Source organism: Rattus norvegicus, chromosome 10, assembly GCF_021556685.1.
Source record: "Rattus norvegicus strain SHRSP/BbbUtx chromosome 10, alternate assembly SHRSP_T2T, whole genome shotgun sequence".
Classification (NCBI taxonomy): Eukaryota; Metazoa; Chordata; class Mammalia; order Rodentia; family Muridae; genus Rattus; species Rattus norvegicus.
In genome coordinates this window covers 34,254,814-34,282,568 of record NC_141543.1, presented here as the reverse complement: position 1 = coordinate 34,282,568, position 27,755 = coordinate 34,254,814, and the positions used below count along the sequence as shown (strand labels likewise).

The 27,755-nt window shown below is 44.8% G+C and overlaps 1 protein-coding gene and 1 long non-coding RNA gene across 4 annotated transcripts in view; one reads left to right on the top strand and one right to left on the bottom strand.

Annotated features, from left to right (window-relative positions):
• Positions 1-24,103, top strand: part of Adra1b (adrenoceptor alpha 1B) — a 118,689-nt gene extending 94,586 nt beyond the window's left edge. For both annotated transcript variants that reach the window (NM_001429872.1, NM_016991.3), the window contains 1 exon segment: positions 22,959-24,103. In NM_001429872.1, coding sequence (NP_001416801.1) covers positions 22,959-23,557 — 599 coding nt within the window. In that variant the 3' untranslated portion in view covers positions 23,558-24,103.
• On the bottom strand, positions 1,288-3,434 carry LOC108352076 (uncharacterized). 2 transcript variants are annotated; one of them, XR_015631195.1, is made up of 3 exons: positions 3,264-3,428; positions 1,833-1,968; positions 1,288-1,332 (listed from the first exon to the last, which is right to left on the bottom strand). It is a non-coding gene; the product is annotated as an uncharacterized LOC108352076 (long non-coding RNA). The 2 variants fall into 2 exon arrangements; XR_015631194.1 differs by lacking the exon at positions 1,288-1,332 and having other exon boundaries at positions 1,568-1,968; positions 3,264-3,434.
• Positions 24,104-27,755: the final 3,652 nt, after the last annotated feature.

Sequence of the window (27,755 nt, the reverse complement as noted above, 5' to 3'; positions counted from 1 at the left end):
CTGCCAAGCAGTCTTCCGTAAGTCGCTCCTTCGCTGTGTGTTATCAGTACCTCTGGTTCTTTCCCAGACACCCCCATATCAAATGTTCCACAGGGCATACAAGTCTCTAGAAGCAGAGGTTTTTAATGTGTAGGTTGCAAACCCTTTGGGGGTTGAACAACCCTTTTCACAGAGGTCAAATATCAATATCGTGCATATCGGATATCTATCTACATTGTGATTCATAAAAATAGCAAACTTGGGTCAGAGACTGCTTGCACCTACTGCTCTTCCAGAGGTCCTGAGTTCAATTCCCAGCAACCACATGGGGGCTCACAACCATCTGTAATGAGATCCGATGCCCTCTTCTGGTATGTCTGTGGATGGCTATAGTGTACTCATAAAAATAAATCTTTTTTAAAAAAAGTATCAAACTTACAGTATCAAACTGTATTAAAGTATCAAAGCATTGGGAAGGATGGAAACCATGGCTCTCGACTAAAAGAGACGAGGGTAGAAGGGGGTCATACGTACCTGGTCTTTCCAGGTGACATATCAGTGAAGAGCACTTGTTGCTCTTGCAAAGGACCTAGGTTCTGTTTCCGGCATCCACAGGGTGGTTCAAAACCATTTGTAAATCTAGTTCTAAGGACACAACATCTCCAGCATCTATGAGTGCCAGGCATGTGCACGGTATATGGGTATGAACCCCATGTTTGCCACTGGGCGGTTTTGAACAACTTGCTTAATAGCTGAGCTGATGTTTTCTATTGTGGCTGTTGTTAATATGTAAACTACACATAATTATGGTGCTCGCCTCCTAAGCCTGGGAATGCTGAACAAAATAATCAGTGAAATCTTCTTGATTCCAGGATCAATATTAATCTCCCTGATTAAATGCTCAACCAGCTGCAGGTGTCTAGGAGATGTTCGACTGAGGCTCACTGCAAAGCCTGGGGACTTCCTGCTGACACCGACAGTCCAAAAGCCAACATCCAAAAGCCCATTTGAGAATAGAATCCCAGTGCTTTAGGGGTCAAGGGAGGAAGATCAGGAGGGAGTTCAGGGCCATTCTTGGCCACACAGTAAGTTTGGGGCCAGCCTGGGCTGCATAGAACCCTGTCTCAAAAATAATAATTCGAACCTTCCAGAGACAACAGAAGAACAGAGATGGGAGAGGATGAGCAGGCCAGGGAGTCCAACATCCAGCAGCTTCTCAATATGTTTTGTGTCTCAGTCCCCTCAGACTGCTCCAAGAACCATAGGCCAGAACTGTTAGGTTGATTGATTTTGAGTAAAGATGGGTTTTTGTTTCTCTTTTTAATTCTTTATTTCATTGTATGTGTGTTTTGCCTGCAAATATATATATATATATATATATATACATACACATATATACATACATATAGATAGATAGATAGATAGATAGATAGATAGATAGATAGATAGATATGTATCTCATGGATATCTGGCTCCTGTAAGGGCATCAGATCCCTTAGAACTAGAGTTACAGAAAGTTATGAGCCACCATATGCATACTAAACTTGCGTATTCTACAAGAGCAACGAGTGGACCACTGAGCCATCTCTCTGACTTTGGGGTTTTATTTCATCAGTACAATCCAGCTCTTTTTTATTGGCCGCCTCCAGATAGCAAGTTGACTGTTCTATCCTCACATGGAGGGTAAGCGAGTTCTCTGGAGACCCCTAATTTTTTGATATGCTTGGGATGGAAGCCAGGCTGTTATAGATACTAAGCAATCCCTTCCCTGCCCCCTCTAGAGTTCTACTTATAAGGGTAGCCTTCTTATTTTTGAGGGTCCCACCTTCACACTGAGTCCCCAAAGGCCTCACCTCTCAATTCGGTCACACCAAGAGTTATCGTTGTAAGCTATTAAGTTCAGGATCCATACACTAAGCATGGTGTGAGAGATTCTTCCCTCCAGGGACCATTGCCACATGGTATATAAGCAAAGCGATCATCAAGAACCTGGAAACAAAGAGGCCAGAAAGACCAGGCTGAGGTCAGAAAACCCCCAGGAATCCTGAGAGTCTATGGGGCTGTGGCGGGGGGGAGGGGGAGGCTTTAAATTGAAAGACTGTGGAGAAGGGACCTAGGAGACAATCTCACCTACTTTTCAAGAGGAGTGCCCCTTACTGGTGTCTGAGTGACACATTTATACATAACATGTTTATTTATAACATGTTACAAATAACATGTTCTATAACAAATAGAGTTTTCACTGAAACGCTCAGAGAGTCTCGTGTGGCCACAGAAAACCCACCCAGCTCTGTATCTATCCTACAGCCTGCCAGCTGAGGAAGGAATTGTATCCCAGGCCCCTCCCTCCAGAACACTGCCCATCTGTGAGCAACCCTTAAACCATAATGATCAGGAATTTCAGGGGCTTTTTCATTGATTTTTTTTTCAATGAAACATAAAAACATAAAGTCTGTAGTAATGGGATACAATGGGATACTTCGATACAGTCATACACTACATAATCTCTAAATTATAGCGAACATGTTTTATCTCCTCAGAGACTGAGCTTGCCATAAATATCTTTTTCCTCTCTTGCACGTTTTTTATGATTTATTATTTGTATACATGTTAATGTTTTACTAAAACGTATGTACATATATGGTGCACATGCCTGGCATTCATAGATGCTGGAGATGTTCTATCCCTTAGAACTGGATTTACAAATGGTTTTGAACCACCCTGTGGGTGCCGGAAACAGAACCTAGGTTCTTTGCAAGAGCAACAAGTGCTTTCCACTGATATGTCACCTGTCTCTCTCCCCTCATCTTTTCCTATTTTTTGAGATAGAAACTTACTAAGCACCACCACCCCCGACCCAGAACTCACAAATCTACCTGTTTGCTTCTCTCCCCAAAGTACTAAAATTACAAGCATAAACCACCATGTACGATTTTGCTCATTTCTTTTCCGTAAAAACTTTCGAAAACCCCTTCCTTCCAGCTTTTGGAAATGTGCCGTGCTTTCTCATTATCCAGTCAGGTTTCCACCGAGCGGCACCCAGAACTTCTTGCTCCTGTCTCACTGACACAGTACCCCAAGTCATTTTTGGGCATGCTCACAGACTTAGCCTAAGAGCCAAATGAGTTCTTTTCTTAGAACCTGGAGAGCGAGAGCAAAGAACATTCATCGTATAAAATTTCACAACGCCAAGCAGCTTGCTTGTCTCTCAGGACGTGAGAAGGCAAGAGGGGGGCTCTGGTGAGAAGACAGCACACCCTGGAGCTGGGACTGACATCACTCACGCTGCCGTCAAAGACCATGAAGAGCTCCAGATGAAAAAGTCATCACAATCTCCAGACATAGGCCCTGAGGGAACAGTGTGTCCTGGATGGGGCCAAACAGGTGGAAAGGAGATATACCAAGCCTCGTGGGGGTCCAGAGCCGAGCGAAACATGGAAGACTAGTTTGGAGCTGGGGAAAGTTTGATCCCATCAGCCAAATGACGGAACAAAGGGATGAGTCAGAAAGAAAACTCCAATGAGCCAACAGCTGCTGGGAGACCGGATGAAAGGCATCTTGTGGAGCCTAATGGCCTAAGTGGCCCAATCTGGCTGGTTTCCCATCTGGCTCCCCAAGGCCAGTAATTGCCCCTGTTCTGTCGTGGAGCCTTTCATCAGAGACACGTGGGCCTTTCAGCCCGCCGACAGGCTCATCTACCACCTTGTAAGGAAGAATCAAGTCCTGGGTGGCCTGTTTGTTCTGGACTCAGAGAAACTCGGGCCAAAAGACCATGTACTTTCTCCCCTAACTTCAGGCCCGTTTCAAAATGGTGGGCACAGACTTAGAGTGAGAGTGAGAAGAGAAGAGACCCTAGGAGTTCATCACCCTCTTACTTCATACCTCATAAGCAAAGCCAGGCTTCCGTGTCCACCATGTGTTCTTTCTGTGTAGACTTCAACACACACACACACACACACACACACACACACACACACACACACACACACACACACTGTTTTCAGCCTATCTCTCACACACACGCTCCAGCAAAGCAGTATTTGTTTATTACAAAAAAAATAGATGAAAAGTGAAATTTTTCATACAGCCCATCTTTCAGAAATAAGCACTTTCAACAATTCAGTCTTTATTCACTCAGATTGTTTTTGTTATAAATTAACACTGTATCCATAGAGAGAGGGGGAAGAGAGGGACAGAGGGAGAGAGAGTTTATTTAAATCAGACTGGGGGAGAGATAGCTCAGCCATGAAGAACAGGTCATTCTTACAGAGGATCCAAGTTCTACTCTTAGCATCCCTCTGGTTGCCTGCAAACCTCTCTAACTCCAGTTCTAGGGGATCTGATGCCATCTTCTGTCCTTGGTAGCACCAGGTATCCATACAGTGCACACAGATACACGCAGGCAAAACACTCACATGCATAAAATAAAATAGATAAATCTTTTAAAAAGTAGGTTGTAGTCCTGATCAGCTGGAACTTGCTACCTTTTCCTTTTTAATATTATTACGTAAGTCGCTTTAGACCAAGCTTACCATTTTAGAAAGATGTGGTTCTTCACGGCATGAGTGCTGCGTGGTTTATTTTACAATCCCCTATTGTTGGGAATCTGGGTTATTTCTCAGTTTGGGGGAACACTGCTTTGGCTCCCTACTCTTTTCATCTTGCTTCATTTCAAGAACACTTCCAGGGGACAAGTTCCTGGGTGTCATACATAAGTCGAACACCATGGTCATTTGATCTTATTAGGTAATGCCTCTTTGCTTTGCCAAAGTCACTTCCTCCATGGGAGCACACAAAAATGTCTTCCCTCCTATACCCCTGGCAAACTGAACATTGGCGCTTTGTCCCAGTAAGATTTGTGTGTGTGACTGCGTGTGTGACCGAGTGTGTGTGTGTGTGTGTGTGTGTGTGTGTGTGTGTGTGTGTTCCAAATGAGTTCAGAAGAGGGCAATAGATTCCCTGGAGCTTCAGTTGACTCTGGTCTGCTACAAGAACAGCAAATGCTCTAGTCTCCTAGTCATCACTCCAACGCCCTCCCCCCAGCACTTTTTAAGCTCTCATCTCAACTGTTAGCTCTCCAACATTTCACATTGTTTGTTTGCAGAGGAATTTTACTTTTCACAAATTCCTGAGCTGACCACTGTCCCGATCCTCTTTGTTTATCCCTCTGATTTGCCTGGTTTTCTACTGATTTGTTTTTCTCCAGTTGATTTCAAAGAGAGCTTTGCTATATCCGAGGTACCATTCCTTTCTCTGTCACTTAAGTTACAGATATTTGCCTTGGGCTGGAAATATAGCTCAACAGCAGAATATTTGACTCACATATGCAAAGTCCTGGGTTCAACCCCCAGCACCTCAAAATCAAAAACAAAATTAGTATTCCTCTCAATTCTTCTTACATCTTTGGTTTTAAAGTTCACAACTTTTGGGAAAGAGACATCGTTCAGGTGATAGGGTACTTGCTTAGCAAGCATGAAGTCCTGGTTCTTCTCCCTTGTACCACTTAAACCATATGTGGTCATGCATGTCTGTAATCTAAGCACTCAAAGAGACAGAAACAGGGGATTCAGAAGTTCAAGGCCATCACTGGCTATACACAAAGTTCAAAGCCATATCTTGTCCCTCAAAGTAAGAAAATAAAAAGACGAATCTGTGATCTTATACACATACCTCAATAAATTCATCATCTACATTTCCTCCTTAGCAGTCCTGAAATTCTGCCACACCTTAAAATCTTTCTTTTTTCCAAACCATTAAAATACATGTGTATATTCTCTTCTGATTTTTTTTTCAATATTGAGAACTAAACTAGGTGTCTTAGTTAGGGTTTTACTTCTGGGAACAGACAGCATGACCAGTGCAAGTCTTATAAAGGACAGCATTTAATTGGGGCTGGCCTTCAGGTTCAGAGGCTCAGTCCATTATCATCAAGGCAAGAACATGGCAGTGACCAGGCAGGCAGAACTGAGAGGTCTACGTCTTCATCTGAAGGCTGCTAGCAGAATATTCACTTCCAGGCAGCTAGGATGAGGGTTTTATAGCCCATACCCTCAGTGGTACTCCTACTCTGACAGGGCCACACCTTCTCATAGTGCCACTCCCTGGACAGAGCATATACAAACCATCACACTAGGACCTCATGCACCCTGGACAAACACTCTACCTCTGAGTTAAACTGCCAGTCCCATGCTTAGTTTTTCTTTCCTGTTGTGGTTGTTGCTGTTGTGGTGATATGACTCCTACTTCCTCAGTCTCCTTAGAGCACAGCATTACAGATCTGTGGCAGCAGGCCCAGCTCTTCTCTAGTATTTTAATGGGGTTTTTGAATACTTACAATCTTAAAATCATTACAAGTTTATGTATTAGAAAAAAAATGGATGAAGTAAGGACCCAACTTCATTTCTTTCTAATTGGCCCAACATTGTTTACAAATAACCTATCTTTCCTGAGAGCATTGAATGACACATAAAATTTCATGAGTATTTAGTTTTTTTACCTAAACTATTTAACTTTATGGATCTTTCTACCTTTTCCTTATTTCCTGCCCTAATATATTATGGACAGCATTAATTAATATACATAGGCAATAAGCTAACTCATCCTCTCCATAGTCACTCCATCATCTTTTTTCAAATTTCCTGGACATCTCATAATTTCTCTTTTATACTTCATAGTTATGCATGTTTCATTTTGGATTTTAAAAAAATCCTACCTCTCCCAAAAACAAGATTTTTAAAGGATTTATTTATTATATATAAACACACCAGAAAAGGGCATCAGATCTCATTACAGATGGTTGTGAGCCACCATGTGGTTGCTGGGATTTGAACTCAGGACCTCGGGAAGAGCCATCTCTCCAGCCCCAAAAGCAGGATTTTAATAAGGTTGTTTTGGATCTTCTGAGGAATCTGGGGAGAAATGGATTTATAATGGATAGAGACTTCTGTTCAAAAAGCAAGCTATGTCTTACCATTTATATATGTCTTCTTTTTATACCCCCTTTATAAAGTTTTATAGCTGCCTCCCCAGAAATCTCACCAATGCTCAGTCTGTGAAAGCCTTCCACCAGGCAAATCACTATTCCCCATGAAGTCAAAGAATAGAACCTTCACGGGATACGGAAGAGTCCCCTTTACATGCTGTAGTGACACTCCACCCACCTACTCCCTCCTTTGGGCTTATGCCAGCATGAGGATCACCTCTTGGACATTCAAATAGGCACATCAATTAATCAACAGTTAATCCATAGGAGTTGACTATATGTCCAGACCCACGATAGCGGTATGAAACATAGACCCCATCTTATAAAGAGTTCATAAGATGCCTAAAGAGATCCAAGATATCATCTGTAAATAATAATCTTATGTTGGCCTGTGCACTATGGGCCCTCCTTGTGAGAAACTGAAGCATTGTTGTCTGGAGCAGTCAGGGAAGCTCTCAAGGTAGAGACGAGAACTGAGCTGGGTTCAGTTAGGGAAGGAAGAGGAATAAAGACAGACTTGATGGAGCCTGACTGTGTCTCCAGTATTCAAGAGGCTGAGGCAGGCAAATTGCCATGAGTTCAAGGACAACCTGAGCTATGTAGTTATAGCCAAGATATCCTGGAGCTATAGTGTGAGATCATGTCTCAAACAAACAGGGGGAGGGAAGACTAGAGAGATTGCTTAGTGGTTAAGAGCAATTGCTGCTCTTCCAGAGGACCCAAGTTCAATTCCTAGAACCTTTACAGTGTCTCAGAGTGATCTCTAACTCCAGCTCCAGGGTATCTGATGCCTCTGGCCTCCAAGAGTACTTGCACTCAAGTGTGCTTACCCACATGCAGAAACAGCAGATATACTTAATCTGGGGGCTCTGTGTTTTGTAGGTAACTAAAGAGGAGACTAATGGACCTGTGTGTCCCTGGAACCATATGATGCTAAGTTATCTGCTTATCCAGTATTGTCAGCTAAAAAGAATCCTCTTGGCTTCTAGAAACATGCAAAGGTTTTAATGGCTAAACACAAAATATATAATGAATACAATGTTAAGAAGACCCAAGTAGGGGTTGGGGATTTAGCTCAGTGGTAGAGCACTTGCCTAGCAAGCGCAAGGCCCTGGGTTCGGTCCCCAGCTCCGAAAAAAAGAAAAAAAAAAGACCCAAGTAAAAAAAAAAAAAGATTAAAACAAAAAAAGAGACATAAGTAAACAATATTGGCTTTCCCTTAATCCCAAAAAATGTGCTAAAGCAGAAAAATAATTATTGTGTGTTATGGAAGTGTGTCCAGCTTTGCGGCCAGAGATGCTTGAAATTGAGTCTTAGTTCCATCAGTTAAGAGCTGCTTGTGATACTAGATGAACCCTATATGCCCAGAGCCCAATATGTACCTGTGAAAATTGAGACTACAGAGCCATCCCTCCTGCCGGACCGCTGCTGGCTGCTGCCAGGTCTTAGCAGAGTTTCTCTGTGCTAGCTTCTTCCTCTGTTTTCACACCCCAGAAGAAAGGAGTTGTAAGAAGGAGGAATCCATCCGGGCCAGGTTTGGAAAGGAAGGGCAGGAAAAGAGAGCCATCTCAGGCCCTCGGACAGCAGGCATGAGGAGAAGGAAAGAGGCCAGAGAATGTTGCAGAGGATCAGCTCACTGCAGCCAAGTTCAATGGGTCTTAAATTCCAGCCCGGGCAGTTTGAACTTTATCCTACTAATGACCGGAGCCATAAGAGAATGGAATACAAGGGAGCCAATCCCGTGCTTTTCCCTGAGAACCAAGAGACTCAAGACAACACATTTTAAAAATAAATTTGTACGCCTGGGGCTATACCCCAGTTGGTAGAGTGCTTGCCTGGTACACATGAAAACCCAATTCCATTTCGATACACTTAGAGTTGTGGCCTGCCTACCTGTAATCCTAGGACTCAGAACGTGAGAGGAGGGGGGTCAAAAGTTCAAGGCCATCCTCAGCTACATACTGAAGGTGGGGTGTTGATGTGGCTATTATTGTTGACATAGTGGGTTTTTTTATTTTCTGTCATTTTCATACATTTATATATGTATTGATCTATCTACTGCTTTCTCCCTCCAACTTCCTCTCAATCTTCTTCCTGGCTTTATGTTCTTCTTTAATCTTTGGTTTACAAATTGAGTTTGAAGTCAGCCTGGACTGCACGAGACTATTCTCAAAAGTGAAATAAGATAGTTGCAGAGGAATGCCTCAGTCAGTGATGTGCTTGCTACACAAGCATAAGAACCTTAGCTTGACTCCCATCACGCACACTAAAGAGTCAGGTGTAGTTGCATGTGCTTGCTGGATAGGCAGAGAGAGAAGGAGCCCTGGAGGTCGCTAGCTGGGTGCACAGTCTAGTCTAAAAGCAGGTCCCAGTGAGAGATCTCGTCACAAAAAATTAAGTGAATGACTCCCATGAATGGCACCTATAGTCTTAACAATTGAGTGCCTATGTGTACTTGCACAAATAAATGAGTACATCAGGGTAGCATGGGATGACATTTCTCACTTTAGAGCCTTGCTTGGAAGCAGAGCTGATGCACTGGATCATAGAATCTATGTTTTGGGTTTTTCCCATGTGTGTGTGTGTGTGTGTGTGTGTGTGTGTGTGTGTGTATTTGCATGTTTAAGAGTATGTGTGCATGTGGGCATGGGCATGTATATAGAAATGCATGCATGTGTGTACAAGAACATGTAGAGACACAAGATTGATGGTGGGAATTATTCTCCATCATTCTTCTGCTTTACTCACTGAAGTGGTGTAACTCAATCAAACCAATAGCTCACTCGCTCGTGGCTAGTCTTACTAGCCAGTTGGCTCTGGGTATACCCTCTCTCCGTCTTCAAACGCTGCATTTACAGGCAGGTCACAATGCCTATCCAGCATATATGTGGGTTCTAGGGATTGGAAAGCCCAACGTCACACTTGTACAATAAGCATTTCAACTACTGAGCCATATCCTCAGACAAGGTATTGTAGGTATGTATGTATTATGTATGTATGTAGGTATGCATGCATGCATGCATGTCTTGTGGATTCTTGGAGCTTTTTTGCTTTTTGTTTGTTTTAGTTTGGGTTTGGAGGTGTTTGTTTCTTGAGACAGTGTTTCTCTATGTGCCTCTGCCTCTGAGGGCAGTGATTAAAGGCGTGTGCCACCACCACCTGGCCAGATATTCATTTCTAACACAGGTCTGGGTATTGCTTATCCAGAAGTTTCACTTCTTTGAATAGCTAAAGACTAACATGCTCCTATTTTATTGTGTTTAATCTCAACTGTTATCTGTGTAATGCATGTTAACTAAGTGCCTATCGTAAGCATCGGGCCCTATGTTAGCCTCTGAACAGAGACAGAAGAGTCAAATCCAAACTCTCTTTTCTAGAAGTTCATAGAGACAAAGATGAGGCATAGACCAGGAAACTGAAATGAGGGTAGAGAGTGACAGAGGGCACATCGTAGGTACTGAGAAGGCACTTGGAATGTTCTGGGTGGTAATTGTTGGTTAAGGGGGACCCATCTTGTATTTAAGATCGTGAGCAGAAGCACTCATGAATGAAGTGCTGAGCCATCAGAGGGATGTCCACAGAGGACGTCTGTAAACACGGCAGTCAATGATTACTTTAGGAACCAGTTACTGTAAACAGCTACTCTGCTCACTCTTATCTCCAATTTGTTTTGAAACTTAACATGAGTCTATTGGCTCCAAAGACATTGTATTTGCTGGATGAGTTTATGATCTCGACAAATGGAGATGGAAAAACCTCAAAGGGGGATTTCCAAATCCAAAAGGGCTTCCTTTTTACAGAGCCAGTGCTGACAGAATTAGCAAGCGTTTTATATTTTTCTAGTTTTTATTGGGCCAGACCATTTCTTGCTAGGGAGGCGCTGTTTGGCTGAAGGTGTAGCCACACGCTGCTAGTAAGAGGATGGACAAAATGAGCCCCGCTCCATTTACAAGTTGATTTCGCCACCCACTGGCTCCCCGGAGATCATGGGTTTGCCTGGTGATAACTGTGAATAAGTCAAATCTGAATTTACGGTCTAAGAGCCTGTGAATGTCACTGCCTAGCGGGGTGCTCAAACCAGAGTTCAATATTGGTGCTCCGTACACCAAATAAATGATGTCACAGGTGCTGATAGGCTCATAGCAGTCTTCAAGCATGGTTGCTGGTTCCATTTTTGTGCCAGTGTTAGGTAAAGGCTTTTGGTTATGCATAGCAAGGAATATGGGAAGAATAAAAAAGACACACACACACCCTTTCATCCCCGTAGTAACATAAGGTCAGCAGGGTATAGGCACAATGGGACTAACAGAAAAGGTTTCTGGGGTCAGCAGTGAAATATTTCCTTTCAATGTCTCTATCCCTTACCTGCAGGGATCTCCTACAGGCTCCAAAGGTAAAGCTTTAGATCTGTGACGCTATGGTGTCCACTTTAACACAGCGACAAATCAGCTTGATCATCAAGTTGTCCGGGGAATTACACAAACTAGGATAATTTTTAAAACGGGCTAGTATGCAATTTAACGTAATACCTTGTGGCTTGTTCGGATTTTTCCGTGTTTTAACCGAGTCCACAATTAGTGTGTATGGGGGAGGAGTTGGAAAACACCAAAAAGCACCAAAAGGAAAATTCACCCACAATTCCCTGAGGATAAGGAGTGTTGACAGATGCTGATTGTCCGTTCTTCCTATCTTTATATCGGTCAACATATATATTCTGTTTTCCTGTGTGCTGTTCTGCCAATTCAGGGCCTTTATTTGAGGTTGCCTAGATTCAAAGATTCAACTTTTAAACTCTATTTTTCACCTGCTCTGTGACCTCTGGAAACTTATTTGTAGAATCTGGGCTTCTGTCTGTCATCATAGAGTAATCATGGTCTTTAGACCAGAAATGCAGGCTGGTGATACACATTACGGTGTGATTAGTACCCTTTGGATCTCAACCTTGCATGGCTAAGTGGAGCTGTCCTAAGATCAGGGATGAGGAATCTATCATAGTTTCTTATCCAGTTGCCCTGGTAAAATCCACTGACAAAAGTAACTTAATGGAAAGAGGGCTTTATTTAAGCTCAGTCCATCACTGCAGGGAAGTCAAAGCAGCAGGAACACGAAGCTGCTATTCATACCTACAGTCAAGAGCAGGGAGAGAGCAAACACATGCACACTTGTGCTCAGCAGCATTCTCCACTCTTGCACAGTTCAGACGCCTCTACCAAGGGAATGGTGACACCCACAGTGGGCCTATCTCAACCAATGTAATCAAGGCAATCCTGCACCGATGGTCCAGATGCTGATAGAAAAACCTTCTCTAGACAGTCCCTCGTTGAAGCTCACTTCCAGATTGCATCAAGCTGACAGTTAAAACTAACTACTATGGGGTTGGGGATTTAGCTCAGTGGTAGAGCGCTTGCCTAGCAAGTGCAAGGCCCTGGGTTCGGTCCCCAGCTCAGAAAAAAGAAAAAAAAAAAAAACTAACTACTACACAGGCAAAAAGGGTACATGTTTCTAGCTCAGTGATTGGTACAAAGAAGGAATTTTTTTTTTATCTCTTCTTGAGACATCCCTAACTCTTTTTTTTTTATTAACATGAGTATTTCTTATTTACATTTCAAGTGTTATTCCCTTTCCCTGTTTCCGGGCCAACATCCCCCAACCCCTCTCCCTCCCCTTCTTTATGGGTGTTCCCCTCCCCATCCTTCCCCCATTGCTGCCCTCCCCTCAACAATCATGTTCACTGGGGGTTCAGTCTTAGCAGGACCCAGGGCTTCCCCTTCCACTGGTGGTCTTACTAGGATATTCAATGCTACCTATGAGGTCAGAGTCCAGGGTCAGTCCATGTATAGTCTTTAGGTAGACAAAGAAGGAATTTTGTTGATGTGATTCTACAAGGATGCCCTGTGGCCGTGATGAGTGTTGTTGGCTCACAGCAAGTTGAGTGTTCAGTGTTTACACTTCAGAGTTGTGGAATAGACCCTACAGGATGACCTCCTTGGAACATGTCCAACCAACAAATGCTTCTCTCTGTACAGGCCCTGTTGGGTGTTAGCCTTTGATCCTTACACTACACAACCCCCCTAAATCACTCAAATTCCCTTAAGAGCCAATTGACGTAAGTGGGTTTACTATAACATCTGTTCCCCAACTTTATCCCTTATCTAAGCCATACCTCCCCCTCCTAGCACCCAACAGAAGGTAGAAGAAAATAATAGAATACAAGTGGTAAGGCCTCACCCCCTCAGCCCTTTCAGAGGCTGTCTCATTAGATCTTCTTAATAAGCCTGATCCTAAGACTGCCGAGTAAATCAGTGTGGGCCATGAGGTCATGAACACAGTGCTTCCCAGGGATATCTCTGCTGCTGGTCAAATCAAATCGGATGTACGTTTGCACGGTCTAAGCAATGGCTTCAAATTACAGCTATAAATGGCACAGGAACCTCTCAGTTACATATTCAGCCATTAATCAAATATTTATGAAGCATCTACTATGTGCCAGGGACTGAGCTCCCCAAGGAGAAAGGGATTCTCAGTTCACATCTTCCAATGCTTTAGGTCCCTCAAACAGGAATGCCTCTCACTTTAAGGCCAAAATGTCAACCTACCTCTACCTGTCCTAACTTCTCCTTTCTGAGGAAGAGAGAGCAAACCTGAGGCCTGTCAGTCTGGAGCAATCCAAAAGGTACTAAGACTGTTGTATTTCTATCTTATTTTTTAAAAAAAGAAAAAAAAAACATGGCTTTCCATTTATAGCAAATGGTTCGTATTTCCAGCTAGTAATAAAAGCTCCTCTCAAGAGTATAGTTCAGGGCTGGGGAGATGGCTCAGTGAGTAAGAGTGCTTGCTGTGCAAGCATGAAGACCTGCGTTCCAATCCCCAGCAGCTATGCAAAAAGTCAAACCATGATCCCACGCACCTTTAACCCCACTCCTTGAAGGGAAGGGCAAAGCCAAACTTCCTGGGGCTTACTGGTCACCAGTCTAGTCCTAGGTTCATGGAGAAATGTTGTCTTGATAGAACAAGGTATAAGGGGAGCAGAGGACGGTGCGTGCCCTCCACTGGCCTCCATGTGCATCCTCAATGATATACATACACCATAAACACAAACACAAAAGCAGAGTTTATGAATTTATGTCTCATTAAAGTAATGATCAATCAAGCACATCTTGTGTATGCATCTATTAGACTATATATTTTTAATTATCCTACGAAGTAATATGTTTCCTTGTGGAAATTTTATATTTTTTTAATTAATCTTCCTGCCTTCTTCTTGTAACCTATAGTTTAGGTACCAAAAGTGAATGGATTTAAAGAAGAGCATTAAGTAAGTGGTGGCTCAGATTCACATTAATTAGTAAGCCTAGTCTTGAGGTCAGGAGTCTCAGCGTTTGGAGAGTTCCTGGTCCTTTTACAACTTCCATGACAGCTGTAGACTATTTATTGAAAAGAAAAATGCAGGAAGGTTTCCATGAAGATCCAGCAGCTCAGAGATCACATGGACTCAGCACAGGGCCTAAGTGAGAAAAAGCACTATGGTGAGAATCCTTGCCTGTGAAGTGCAACCACTGTCCCCTTCCTGGTGGCAGCCTCATAACAGAGCCACAGCTGTGTGTCAATATGCTCACAGCATCCATGAGAGTTGAACTTTATGGAGAGCTTCCAGTTCACCTAGCCCTCAGCAAACATAAAGTCACTTATCCCTGCAGAAAGCAACTCCCATTTTCCAGGTATCTGAGCCTCTCACTCTCAGGGAGCTTCTCTCTCCCCATTCCTGAAAATGCAGATCTGCCTATCTGTGACCCGGGAAAAGAACCTCAAATCCTCAACTCCACTGCTCCATAAACATGTCTTGGATCCAATCAAGAGGAACAGGTCCTAGTGGCTCTCTGCTATTCACCAAGCTGAGTGGCCTTGAGTGAGTCACTCTCCCTCACTTAGTAGGCATAGTTAGGAGATTTGCCAAGGCCCGGCAATCTAAGGTGCAGAGCCTGTAGCACTGGAATTGCCTCACTAGCTCAGAGACTATGGATACATAGTAATTTATTTAACACGTTCCCTAATGCCAGTCAAGCAGGTTTATTTCCAGTATTTAACTCGCTGCTCTCACAGTGAGTTAGTGACATTGTCAAAGAACCCTCTGCAGCCTGACGCACAGCACAGAGCACCTGCCTTCCAGGAACCTAGTCTCCCTATTGTGTTTATTCCTGTCTCCTGGCTGCCTAGTCTGAGGAAGGATCTGTTTGGGTGCCCCAGGGAAAAGATCCACATGGCCCTTCTTCTCTCACGCCAAAGAGGCTTAGCACCTTCTCCAATTAACTATGGTTTTATGCAACCTGTCAGGGCATGGACCGGCCAGCAAATCGAGCTTTCGTCCTCCTATGTGTTTGGAGTGGAGGTGGGGAATGGGGCTTGAGCATGAAGCTCTTGAGGGAAGGAGTCAAAATATTCCTGGAATTTGTAACAGGGGCCAAGCAGTCCCGGACTCACAGTGCCCCCTTGTGGTAGGCCACGGGACGCCCATACTCAACCCCACCCCCAACAAGGAGTAGTATCCGAATTCAGAGATGCTGAACTTTGAGGACGCCAAGTACTCAGTCAGAGCTGCTATACGGAAGAAGGAAAACTGAAGCCCCAGATGGGAAAATAACTAAACCAAAATTATATGTAACGATATCAAACATAGGTCCCAAGGGGTTGGTTGGTTGGTTTGTTTGTTTGTTTATTTATTTATTTATTTATTTATTTATCTATCATTTTTGGTGAGATTCCAAGACCCACCAGTACAGAATAATTACATGGCAAACGACTATTACTTTAAAGTTGGTCGCGGGGCGGAGACCTCGTTGACAGCGCAGTTGACCTACAGACTTAACAAGTTGCATCCGGTTTAATCCTAAACAACACTGGGGGAGGCGGGTGCCACTAACTCCATGTTAACTGATGAGAACCTGAGGTCCCTAGGGACAGTACGGAAGTTGACCTACCAGGCAGAAGATTCAGGGTTCCACCCCTGAAACAATCACACACACGCACACGCACGCACACAGGACTCCCTGTCCGAAATCTCTGAGGTTGTGGTGGCACACACCTGCAGTCCCAGCCCTAGAGAGGTAAACATAGAAGGATTCAGAGTTCAAGGTTGCCCTCAGTTACGTAATGAGCTTAGGCTATCTGAGACTCTGTCTTTAAAAATTAACAAACAACAACAACAAAAAAAAAAAAAAAATCACCACAGGACTCAAACATGCTGGCGAACGCCCCCGCTGTGGAGACTAAGGGTCGTGTATTTAAAGCCAGTCTATATCCTTCCTAGCAAGCTGGAGGACAGCCAGAATAGAAGGACGAAGGTTCTGTCTCAGAAACAGAAGTGCTTGTTGGAGAGCATGGTGCTACCATGCTAAGGTCTGAAGGAGGAGAAAATAAAACAGTACACAGTACGGAGGGGACAAGAAGGACCAGAACAGCTACAGGAACCCAGAGTGGCACTGTATGGAGGATGTCACACCACACAGGCCAGCAGGAGGGAAGCTCGGGACAGCCTTTAAGAAGGCAATGCTCAGGACAGCCCTTGCTGTCAGAGCTTACCGTGCAGTTGGCCCAGCCACTCCTCACCGGGGGGGTTTAGCCTACAGATGTGGGGAGAACGAGTGCCTGAGGCTTTTTAATCGTTACAGATTGGAGCAGTTAGATACTGGAAATAAATGACCTGCTTGACCGGCATTAGGGAACGTGTTAAATAAATTCCTGTGCATCCAGATCAGAGTGAGGTAAAGTAACAACATAGACCCAGACAAGGAGAAGTGACAGAGAACAGCAGTTTAGGGAAAGAGTAGGACCCCATTTAAGAAAGAAAATATCCCAAAAGAAAACCACAACTGGGGTTGGGGATTTAGCTCAGTGGTAGAGCGCTTGCCTAGGAAGCGCAAGGCCCTGGGTTCAGTCCCCAGCTCCGAAAAAAAGAACCAAAAAAAAAGAAAACCACAACTCTTAACACTTGACTGGATAAAGATTTTCATATCCCTTTACACATTTATCTTTATAACCAGTCGTTTTTACGTTCACATTATCATTTTTATAATAAAATATGTAAATCTGGAGGGGAGATGAAAATAATGTTTCCTCTCCAGAAGGAATTTACAATCTAGCTAGTGAACAAGGCCTCAGCCAGCCCCGGGACACGGCTTAACAATGTTAACAAGCAATTAGGTGGGAAAATGATTATATGAGTTCAATACCCCAGAACACATGGAAGAAGGAAATAACTGGTTCCCCAAAGATGTCCTTTGAACTGTATACCTGCTCCTTGGCATGTGGCCCCCTCACACAAAAATAAATAAATAAATACATTTACATGGATATTTGAGGGCAAACGTTGCCACTGTACTCGAGAGATACAGCTTTTTTTTTTCTTGCTGCTCCCTAAACACTGTAGAGTATAACAGCCATTTATTGTCATTTATATCATACTAGATATTATAAGATATTGACTTGTTATCAGTCACCTAAGGATGTTGCAAATTGCATGGGAGGCCACAGGTAGATCGGATGCAAACCTCGAACCGTTTTTCTTTTTTAATTTTATTTATTTTATGTATGTGAGTACACTGCAGCTGTCTTCAGACACACCGGAAGAGGGCGTCAGATCCCATTACAGATGATTGTGAGCCACCATGTGGTTGCTGGGAATTGAACTCAGGACCTCTGGAAGAGCAGCCAGTGCTCTTAACCACTAAGCCATCTCTCCAGCCCCCTCAGACCGTTTTAAAGAAGCATAAAGCCACAGATCTGTGTATTTACAGGAGCTGGAACCCACCTCCTGCTGATATGAGGAGCACGTGCATTTCAAAAGGCCCGTCATTTGTTATTAGTTTTAAAGTGCCAGCTCGTAGATTAAGGGGTTTACATGCGTACTTTCTTTCCTTCTATTTTCTCATTTATTTCTTCCTTTTTATCATTATTATTTTTGGCATTGTTGATGTTGATGATAATGTTGTTGTTGATATTGACTTGAAATGGGGCTTTCTGTAGCCCAGACTGACCTTGAAACTGGATATATAGCTGGCAATGACCTTGAGCCCTTACTCCTCCTACTTCTACCTCCCAAGAGCTGGAATTTTCAATGTGTGCCACCACACCACACCGTGTGTACATCGATACTCTCACGTACTCAAAAACAAATCTATGAAACAATTACCATTCCCATTTTACAGATGAATAACTGGTAAATTCCAATAGCCTATTCCTCACAGCAGGCCAGGTCATTTTCATTCAGCCTTCTAGTCATCTCTCACACTGCCCAAATTGTCTTGAGGGGGAAGAATGCTTTCTACTCACAGGAATAAATAGCATAAGACCTCAGATTTGCATGAAAAAAAAAATCCATCCTCAGGTCTTTGCCCAGACTTTACAAGGCCATGGTCATAGGAAGGTGCTTTGTAATAAGGTTTCAGAACAGGACCTTGAACACAATACTCCCAGTGCAGATGATGGCTTTCACCAAAACCACTACTAGCCTTTAGCTTTATTGTGCTTCGTGTAGTTCTTAAAAGGAGCAATCCATTTATTGCTCAATTCACTGCTATCTTCAACAGGCTTGACACCAGGCAAGGTTACATATTTATCCTCAGAAAATAGGCTGTGTTGCTCTCTCCCACCTTTAGTCACATTGTGCCCGCAGCCGCCACCATACTGGTCTCTATATGTCCCCATGCAACAAGATATGCTGTCTGTCTTTGTTCTCATCAGCACATACCGCCCAGGGGAGTACATAGGCCTCCAAGATCCATCACTCTTATTCCTTCTCCTACTTAGTCAAGACCTGTTTCTAGACCCCCCCCCCCAGACTCAGTCTTGGAAAGAAGCCCACAGCCTTAGACATAAAGCTCATCCCATCAGGATGCTTCATGCTCACATACTTTAAGCTACATTTCAGTAGGAGCCTTGCACAGTCTTAATCCAAAGCCCTGTCTTTGGAGTAAGTAATGGGACACAAGTGTCTTTGGTGTAATATGTGTCAGAATTAAAACATGAAGCAGTGTCTTATTGGTCTTAGTACCACACAGCTAGAATAAAGCTCACTTCCATGTTTCCACGGAATTTAAAGAAGACGTTAGTCAGCATTGACACATGGGTATGCATAGTCCTCTTTCCAAGTAGAAACTCCAGGCTAGCTTAGTCCAGGAGCCCAGCTAATACCACAACAGCCAGCACTACTGATTTGTTAAACTGAGAAGACAGCAATAGGGCGAACTTCAAGTTGTCGCAGGACATTTGAACCCTGAGATTGTGTTATTTACCAAAAAAAAAAACAAAAACAAAAACAAAACTGTTTCTAGTTGTGGTGTGGCTTAGCATACAACTTTAATCCCTCTGGCTGGAAAACAGACACACCCTTAGTATACACCTCTAATCCCAAACCGTGAAGGTAAAGTTGTAGAAGGAAGCACCCATGCTTGAAGGTGATGTTGAATTGAGTAGCAGACGAAGTGACTAATCAGAGAAAGATTTGACAGGATAGGATATGCCCAACTCTCACAGGAAGAGAGAGAAAAGAGAGGCAACATAAGAGGAAGCAGCACAGAGGGAGAGAGGCAGGAGGCAGTTTTTACTGGGAGAGCGAAAAAGCTAGACTCAGGTGAAGACAGGATGAGCCAAGAAAATGAGAAGGAGCCAGAAGCTGAGAACAGATTACTAGAGTGTGTTTGAAGCCAAACAGCAATTCAGCCAGAAGCTGAGAGAGAAGTCCGATTGAATCAGTCAGCATGGAGAGAGGAGTAGGAGCTAGAACAGTTGAGTTGAATCAGCCAACCAGAGATCAGAAAGAACTAGGAAGGCGGGGATTCAGCAGCAAATCACAGAGGCTGAAAACATTCTAGGCTGGATAAGATTATACAAAGGCGGGTTGGGGATTTAGCTCAGTGGTAGAGCGCTTCCCTAGGAAGCGCAAGGCCCTGGGTTCGGTCCCCAGCTCCGAAAAAAAAGAACCAAAAAAAGATTATACAAAGGCTAGAAGCTTCCAGGAGTTAGGCCTAGGTTAACAGACTGAGGCAATAAGCCTCAGAGACAACAACTACTACAGGAGAAGAGTCGCTTTTGCATCAAATGACCAAGAAGGTGAAGTGTCCCCAGAAGGAATGCAAGCACAACGGAAGCTTAAAAATGGGTTTGTTTTTTTTTAACTGCATTCTGTTTGTTTGGGTAGTGGTGCCCAGCATGCAAGTGAAGGCCAGAGAACAATTTTCAGGAGTTGGTCCTCTCCTTCATCCTTGTGAACCCTGAAGTAGAAACTCAGGTTATCAGACTTAGCAGCAAACAGCCTTACCCACTGAGCCACCTAGCCTGACTACGTTCAAGATCCTGTCTCAAAAATGTTTTTGTTTCAGTGTGATTTTTCTGCATTATAAGATTTTGCTTGTTTTTAAAAATACTTCTCTTTTCTCGTCTTTTTAAAAATGTCTTCTCATTCTTCTAAAAAAGTGCATTAACGATACGGCATCTTTTTATTTAAAAAAAAAAAACATGTATTTAGGTAAAATGTCAGCACAGTGCCGGCTAAATTACAGGCATGCTGTGTGGTCAGGGACGACCCACTTACCCACTCCAGGTCTCAGTTGCCTGGTATTTAAATTAAAAATTGTTTTTAATTTGATATAGCCATGAAATGATTTAGGGTCCCAAACTCAGAGGGTAAGTTAATCATGTGTACGGATCATAGCGCCTCGTCATCAGCCCGTGCCGAGCTCTCTCTTATTTTACTGGTTTATTACCTTCTATTCCCATCTATTATTGCATGTCCATCTGCCTTCGCCCCTAGGCAAACATTAAGTGTCTCATATCGTTTTGTGATGTGTTTTTTTTTTTTAATTTGAAAATGTTTCTGCAAAACGCATATGGTTGTTTGGCGGATTGCTTAAATGAAGTCATTCATAAATCTCACTCTGTTTTGCATGTTTTCCCACGGAAAGAAATGGTGTAATTAGACTCTTTCCACGTGGCCATAAGGTGTGTTATCCTGAGACATAAGTGCTAACCGTGGTTCAGATTTACATATGCCTCCCTTCTCCTTTTCCCCAGGTTTCTTCCTATTCTCTGTGACCACAAACAACACTATCAAAAGCATCCTTCTGTATGCAACCTTATGGACCTATGTGAAATTCTTTGAGTGGTTTGCCCTGGAACAGAACGGCCCAGCTCAGATGTGTGCACACGCAGTGCCAGCATCTTCTCTTAAATGACTAGACAGCCTATGCCCTTAGCAGTCAAAGCCAGGGTCTCCCTGTGTCCCCACAGTTTTACTTGGCAGCTTTTCGTCACCTTAAAAAGGCATGGTTTGTCTCTTTATGGCTTCTGCTTCAATGTAGTTGACCTCCTGATACTCTGAGCCTCTTGTCTTCGTTCACGTGATTTACCTATTTTCTTTATCCACGTTGTTCCCCCCCCCCCTCTGAGTATACTGCTACCTGGAATTCCACGTTCTTCTCAATTTCTTATTTTGTTTGGGTTTTGAGGTGGGAAGATGTTTTGCTCCTCTGACTGGTTACTTGGTTGTTTGGGAGATTTCTACTGTTGGTTTTGGCGGCAGTAGGGGTAAGGGGGCAGCGTGTGACTGTTTGCTTGCTTGCTTTTAGACAGACTCTCCTTTTGTACCTGACTCTGAAACCCAAGCCAGCCTAGAAATAGGTATTCCAAGATGACCTCAGATCTCTAACAATCCTCCCGCCTCAGCCCCCTGAGCACTAAGATTACAGGCATGAGCCACCATATAAACATTTTAATTTAACTTAATGCTTTTTTTAACTCATTGGAAGTGTTGCAGACATGGATGGAGGTCGGAGGCCAAACTAGGAATCCGTTGTCTCCTTTCACCATGTCGTTTCTAAGACTTGAACTTACGTTGCTTGGCTTGAACTGATCCCAAGGCCTCCCACACAAGGACTCTAATACTAAGATATATGCTCACCTCTTCTTTTCTTGTTAGTGTTTCTTATATTCTAAATAACCTTTTAGCTGTTTGAGAGAATATAAATAACTTCTATCCTTGCCTTTCGGACTGTCCTTTTGAAGCACTGAGTCATTTTTCTTCATTCCAAGATTTTCTTAAAGTCTTTTAAGTCATTTTCTTTTATTGTTAAGGGTCTGTTATGCCTTCTGGTCTTTAACATGGTTCCTGTTTCCCATGGGAACAAATCTGCCTGCCTCCCAAGCTTTTGAGAAAGATAAGATACTACAGGTAAAGGGCCTCACACAGGCAGCTCATTCCCTAAGAGGTGTGGTATTACAGGTGACTGTTAGGATCTCATGGGTTGAAGGAGTAAGTGTGAGGGATGAAGCCTACCGGTCAGGACTGTGACAGTTGTTTACCTAAATCAGGATATAATGAGGGAAGTTACTAAGTTGGACTTCATTTTTCTTTCTTTCATTCATTCATTCATTCATTCATTCATTTGTAAATCTGAAACTCACTATGGAACCAGGCTAGCCTTGAACTCTCAGAGATCCATACCTTTGTCTCCCAAATGCTGGGATTAAAAGTGAACATAATACCTGGTTCTTTTTTTTTTTTTTTTTTTTTTTCTTTTAAGAGCATCGCGGCCCCTCCCTGTGCGCTCTGGCCGGGCTTCTTCTTCTTCTTTTTTTTTTTAAATGTGTGTCTATATGTGTATCTGTGTGAGTGCATATGCATATGCTCACAGAGGCCAGAAGAGCATGTCAGCTCCCTTAGAGCTACAGACACAGACAATTGGAAATTTCTCCATGGGAGTGCTGGGATCCAAACTCTGGTCTTTGGGATAAAGCCGCAATGCCTCGAAACCAATGAACATATGTCCTAGCCCCGGGGTAATTCATTCATTTCAAATGAGAAAGGCTAGCCATTCAGGATAGAAAATCACCTGGGACGAGGCCTGGGGGAAGGAAAACTACCTACCGTAGAGCACAGCTTAGTAGGGGACTGAGTAGAGATTGTACTAACTAACTGCTGTCTGTCTTTCTGTCTGCACCCCTGCAGGCTCCCTGTTCTCCACCCTAAAGCCCCCGGACGCCGTGTTCAAGGTGGTGTTCTGGCTGGGCTACTTCAACAGCTGCCTCAATCCCATCATCTACCCGTGCTCCAGCAAGGAGTTCAAGCGCGCCTTCATGCGTATCCTTGGGTGCCAGTGCCGCGGTGGCCGCCGCCGCCGCCGCCGTCGCCGTCTAGGCGGCTGCGCTTACACCTACCGGCCGTGGACCCGCGGCGGCTCGCTGGAGAGATCACAGTCGCGGAAGGACTCTCTGGATGACAGCGGCAGCTGCATGAGCGGCAGCCAGAGGACCCTGCCCTCGGCGTCGCCCAGCCCGGGCTACCTGGGTCGAGGAACGCAGCCACCCGTGGAGCTGTGCGCCTTCCCCGAGTGGAAACCCGGGGCGCTGCTCAGCTTGCCAGAGCCTCCTGGCCGCCGCGGCCGTCTCGACTCTGGGCCACTCTTCACCTTCAAGCTCCTGGGCGATCCTGAGAGCCCGGGAACCGAAGGCGACACCAGCAACGGGGGCTGCGACACCACGACCGACCTGGCCAACGGGCAGCCCGGCTTCAAGAGCAACATGCCCCTGGCGCCCGGGCACTTTTAGGGTCCCTTTTCATCCTCCCCCTCAACACACTCACACATCGGGGTGGGGGAGAACACCATCGTAGGGGCGGGAGGGCGCGTGGGGGGAGTGTCAGCCCTAGGTAGACACAGGGTCGCAAGGGGACAAGGGGGGAGGGGGGCGGGGAGAGGGGCAGCTGCTTTTCTGGCAGGGGCATGGGTGCCAGGTACAGCGAAGAGCTGGGCTGAGCATGCTGAGAGCGTGGGGGGCCCCCCGACGCCGGCCGGGACTTAAGTCTCTCTCTCTTCTCTCTCTGTATATACATAAAATGAGTTCCTCTATTCGTATTTATCTGTGGGTACACGTGCGTGTGTCTGTTCGGTGTACGTGTGGGCTGCATGGGTGTGAGTGTGAGGCCTGCCCGCACGCGCGTGCCGGGGCAGAGCGAGTGCGCCCCCTGGTGACGTCCAGGTGTGTTGTTTGTCTCTTGACTTTGTACCTCTCAAGCCCCTCCCTGTTCTCTAGTCAATGCTGGCACTTTGATAGGATCGGAAAACAAGTCAGATATTAAAGATCATTTCTCCTGTGCGACTTTGAGTGATTTGTGAAGGAGAGCCTTGCCCTTCCTCTTCCTTCAGGTCCAATCAAATCCTAGGACTTTTCTTTGGGGGCAGACAAGGGAACTACTATTATTCGTGACATTCTTAGTATTGTCATATTTATTATTACAATTATATTTATTATTTTATATATTTATGACGAGGTGAGCAGGTGCCACAACCGATGTGGAAGCTAGAGACAACTTGCAGGAGTCAATAGCACAAAAACTATAGACAAAACCATTCCAAAGGTACATATACACACACACACACACACACACACACACACACATTTGCAGACAGTTTAGGATCCCTTATCTAGGATCTCCTGAATTAATCACATGGGAGGTACAAGTATCATAAGCCAAACCAGAATTATCTCAGCCAAGTCTTGGTTTTTATAGATGGGTGACTGAGGTTAAGAATTTGGCAAGGGCCAGGGAGACCACTGAGTGGGTAAAGGTGTTCCCTGCCAAGCCTGAGGACCTGAGTTCGATCTCTGGGACACACAAGGTAAAGCAGAGGACCGACTCTTGCAAGTTATCCTCTGACCTCTTCTCATGCACGTGGTTCATGTGTACACACACACACACACACACACACACACACACACACACTTCTTTTGCTTGTGTCTCCAGGACTGTGTGTTTCCCTGCCGCAACTGATAACATTCTCCCAAATGCCTCTTCTTGTTCCTCCTAGAATAGGAGACCTATTAAGGGCCGGGAGGGAATGCTTAGACCTTAGTCCCAGGGAAGAAGAAATAACTTGGGTCCTCCAAAACTACTTTATTGGCAATGGAAACCTTGTTTCAAATTATTCTTACACGGAATCCTGATACAAATTAGCAAGAGCACATAGAGAGGACAGAGGCTGGCTGTCTCCCGTCCTCTTCCCTTCAGTTCCTTCCCAGGCCTGTCCAAGTCACCCTGGGAACTCACGGGTCTGGTAGAGAGAAAGCAAATTGGAGCAGCAGGGTCTGGGGTCAAGTCCTAGCTCTGCATGGCGTCGGGCACTTCATCTTGCTGCCCCTGCCCTTGTTTCTCACCTCACAAATAGATGTGATCCTGCAGCCCACTGAGAAGTAGCAAGGTTCTCTGAGGTTGTTCCCCAGTGTAAACACCGGCGTGTGCAGACGTCTGGACAGATTCGACTTATAATTCTGATCTTGGAAATCTGAAACCACAGGCACCAAAGGCATTTCCTGTGCCGCTTGGATAGTTAGTTCATCGGTTTCTGGTATCTGAGGTCACCCAGGACTGGGGGCGGGGGAGCAGGGGGGTTGGAGTGGGGGTGTTGGGGAAAGGTAGCAGCTGCCTGCCTCCTTCCAGAGTGAGCATTGGCCAAGTAGTAGCCATCACCCCGCCTCCCCTCCCCAGAGAGTACTGGACTCCAGATCAGCCTCAAGGCCAAGCCAGCATGGTACTGACCTCTCCATGTCCCTCACTGTGTCCAGGCCCAGGAAGGCCAGGCTTTACCAGAAGCTCTGGAGATAAGCAGGTCTGTCTGATGTGAACTCCAGCCTAGCGCAGAGCAGGGCCACACTACGCTCTCCGTCCACCCAGGTACTGCTGCATCATCGTTCACTGCTCAGACAAATCTGCTCAGACTGCTCAGAGTAAATCCTGTCAATCCAAGTAAAGGGGCGAGTGGCTTGACAAGCTGGATTGATGGATCTCCCTCCAGACCCGGGATCAAATCCCACTCCCGCCACTCAGCAGCTCGTCACGTTCAGCAACTTGTGTCACACAAGCCTAACCTCGGTTTCTTTTACTCTGAAAAAAAAATAATGGCGTGAACTTTTAACGCCGAGAAGATGAAAGGAGATGGTGACGGTTGAACGTTGGCATAATGTAGAAGACCACCATGCCAGACACTGATGAACAGTCAGCAAATAGCAGTTGTGGGTAGAAGCGATGATTATCCAGTTGTCTACATGGAGATATGAAATTTAGAAAATCTGAATACGCAGACCAAAAGAGCTTCAACCTGTTCGTAGATTTCAGAGCCCTGAACCTCAGGATTCACTTCTTTCCAGGAATTCTTTTGTTTTTTTTTTGTTTGTTTGTTTGTTTGTTTGTTTTTTCTCTTTCTTGAAATAAGTCTTGTTAGATGTCCAGGAGCATCCTCCTGCCTCAGCCTCCCAAGCACTCACTGTATAGGTGCACGTGCTTATCAGAGAGTTACAGAACACCGAGAGTCAGATCTGGTACCTTCTTTCTGCAACCTCAGGGGGTTGAGGCTAGCTTGAGGGCCAGACTGGGCTGCACGGTTTTAGGCAGCCTTAGCTGCAAGTGTGATCCTGTCATAAGACAAATCGAAAAGAATATGGTTTCCTGACACCCAAGGAAAGATTATTAAAGAGATCAGGACAAAATAAAAATAAGATTTTAAAAGATTAATAAAAGCTGGGCTGGTATAGCACACCTGTAATCCCTCTAAGCATTTGAAAGGTGAAGCAGGAGGATCAGGAGTTCACAGCCAGCCTCTGCAACCCTGGGCTACATAAGACCCTTTCTCAAGATAATCTATCTTTTTTTTAGTTAATAAAGCACTGCAGGTAGGCTGAAGAGGTGTCTCAGTGGATAAAGTGCTTTCTACACCCACCCATATGAAAAGCAGGACGCCATTCTCAGCCCACATCTACAATGCAAGCCCTGTAGCTAAGGCTCAGGGGACCTCAAGGGAGAGGATGTGGAGCGATTTATCCTAAGAGCCAGAGGGCAGGAATGCCTACTGCTACATAGCGTCTTCTACACCAGACAGGGAAGCTGCACCCAGAGTGTGGTTACCTGAATAAGACCAGCATAGTGACAACACTAGTCTACATGCCAACTCAAGGGAAAGGTCACAGGGTCCCAACCCTAGATCAAGAGCTACAGTCAATCCATGGCTGCTGAGAGGGTGGTAATCCATCTCCTCTAGGGATGAACCCCCTGATGGATTATCTAAGCTAAGTGCTCAGCCCTAAGCACACACATGCACTAAATGAGACAGACAGACAGACAGACAGACAGTAACATTAATTATAGAAGCGGTTATGAATATGCATCAGTGAGGAGAAAAAACACTGGTGGAGTTAGGTAGACAGAGAGAGATGGGTGGAAGGGACATGAATAACATATAAATTTTGAAGCCGAGCACAATGGTCCTCATCTGTAGCCCCTGCACTGGAGAGACGGATCCTGGAGCACACTAGCCAGTCTGTCCAGCCAAAATACCACGTTGTGGCTCCACCTTGAGATCCTGTCTTGAAAAACAAAGTAGAGAATGATTTGAGAAGATGCCCGTGTTGATGTTGGCCTCCACATGCACAGGTATCAGGTCAGCACAGCTGCTCACATATATCGCACACACGTGCATACGTACACACGCGCACGCACACACACACACATGCACATGTGCACACGTGCATGCACAAATTGCAGGTGGTGCTATGGGTATGATTGGGAAAAGAAAGCATATGGCGTCTCAGGCAACACATCCTGTGACTGAGGAACCAGAGACACAGAACAGCTGCAGGCATGCACTGGGGTTCAAGTCAGTCTTCCTACCCAGACCGGGCACCTTATGCCCTGGGCCCGAAAGTCTTGCATGTGAGCTGAGGATCTGTTTAATACTGACCTCCCTAAGTTAGCATG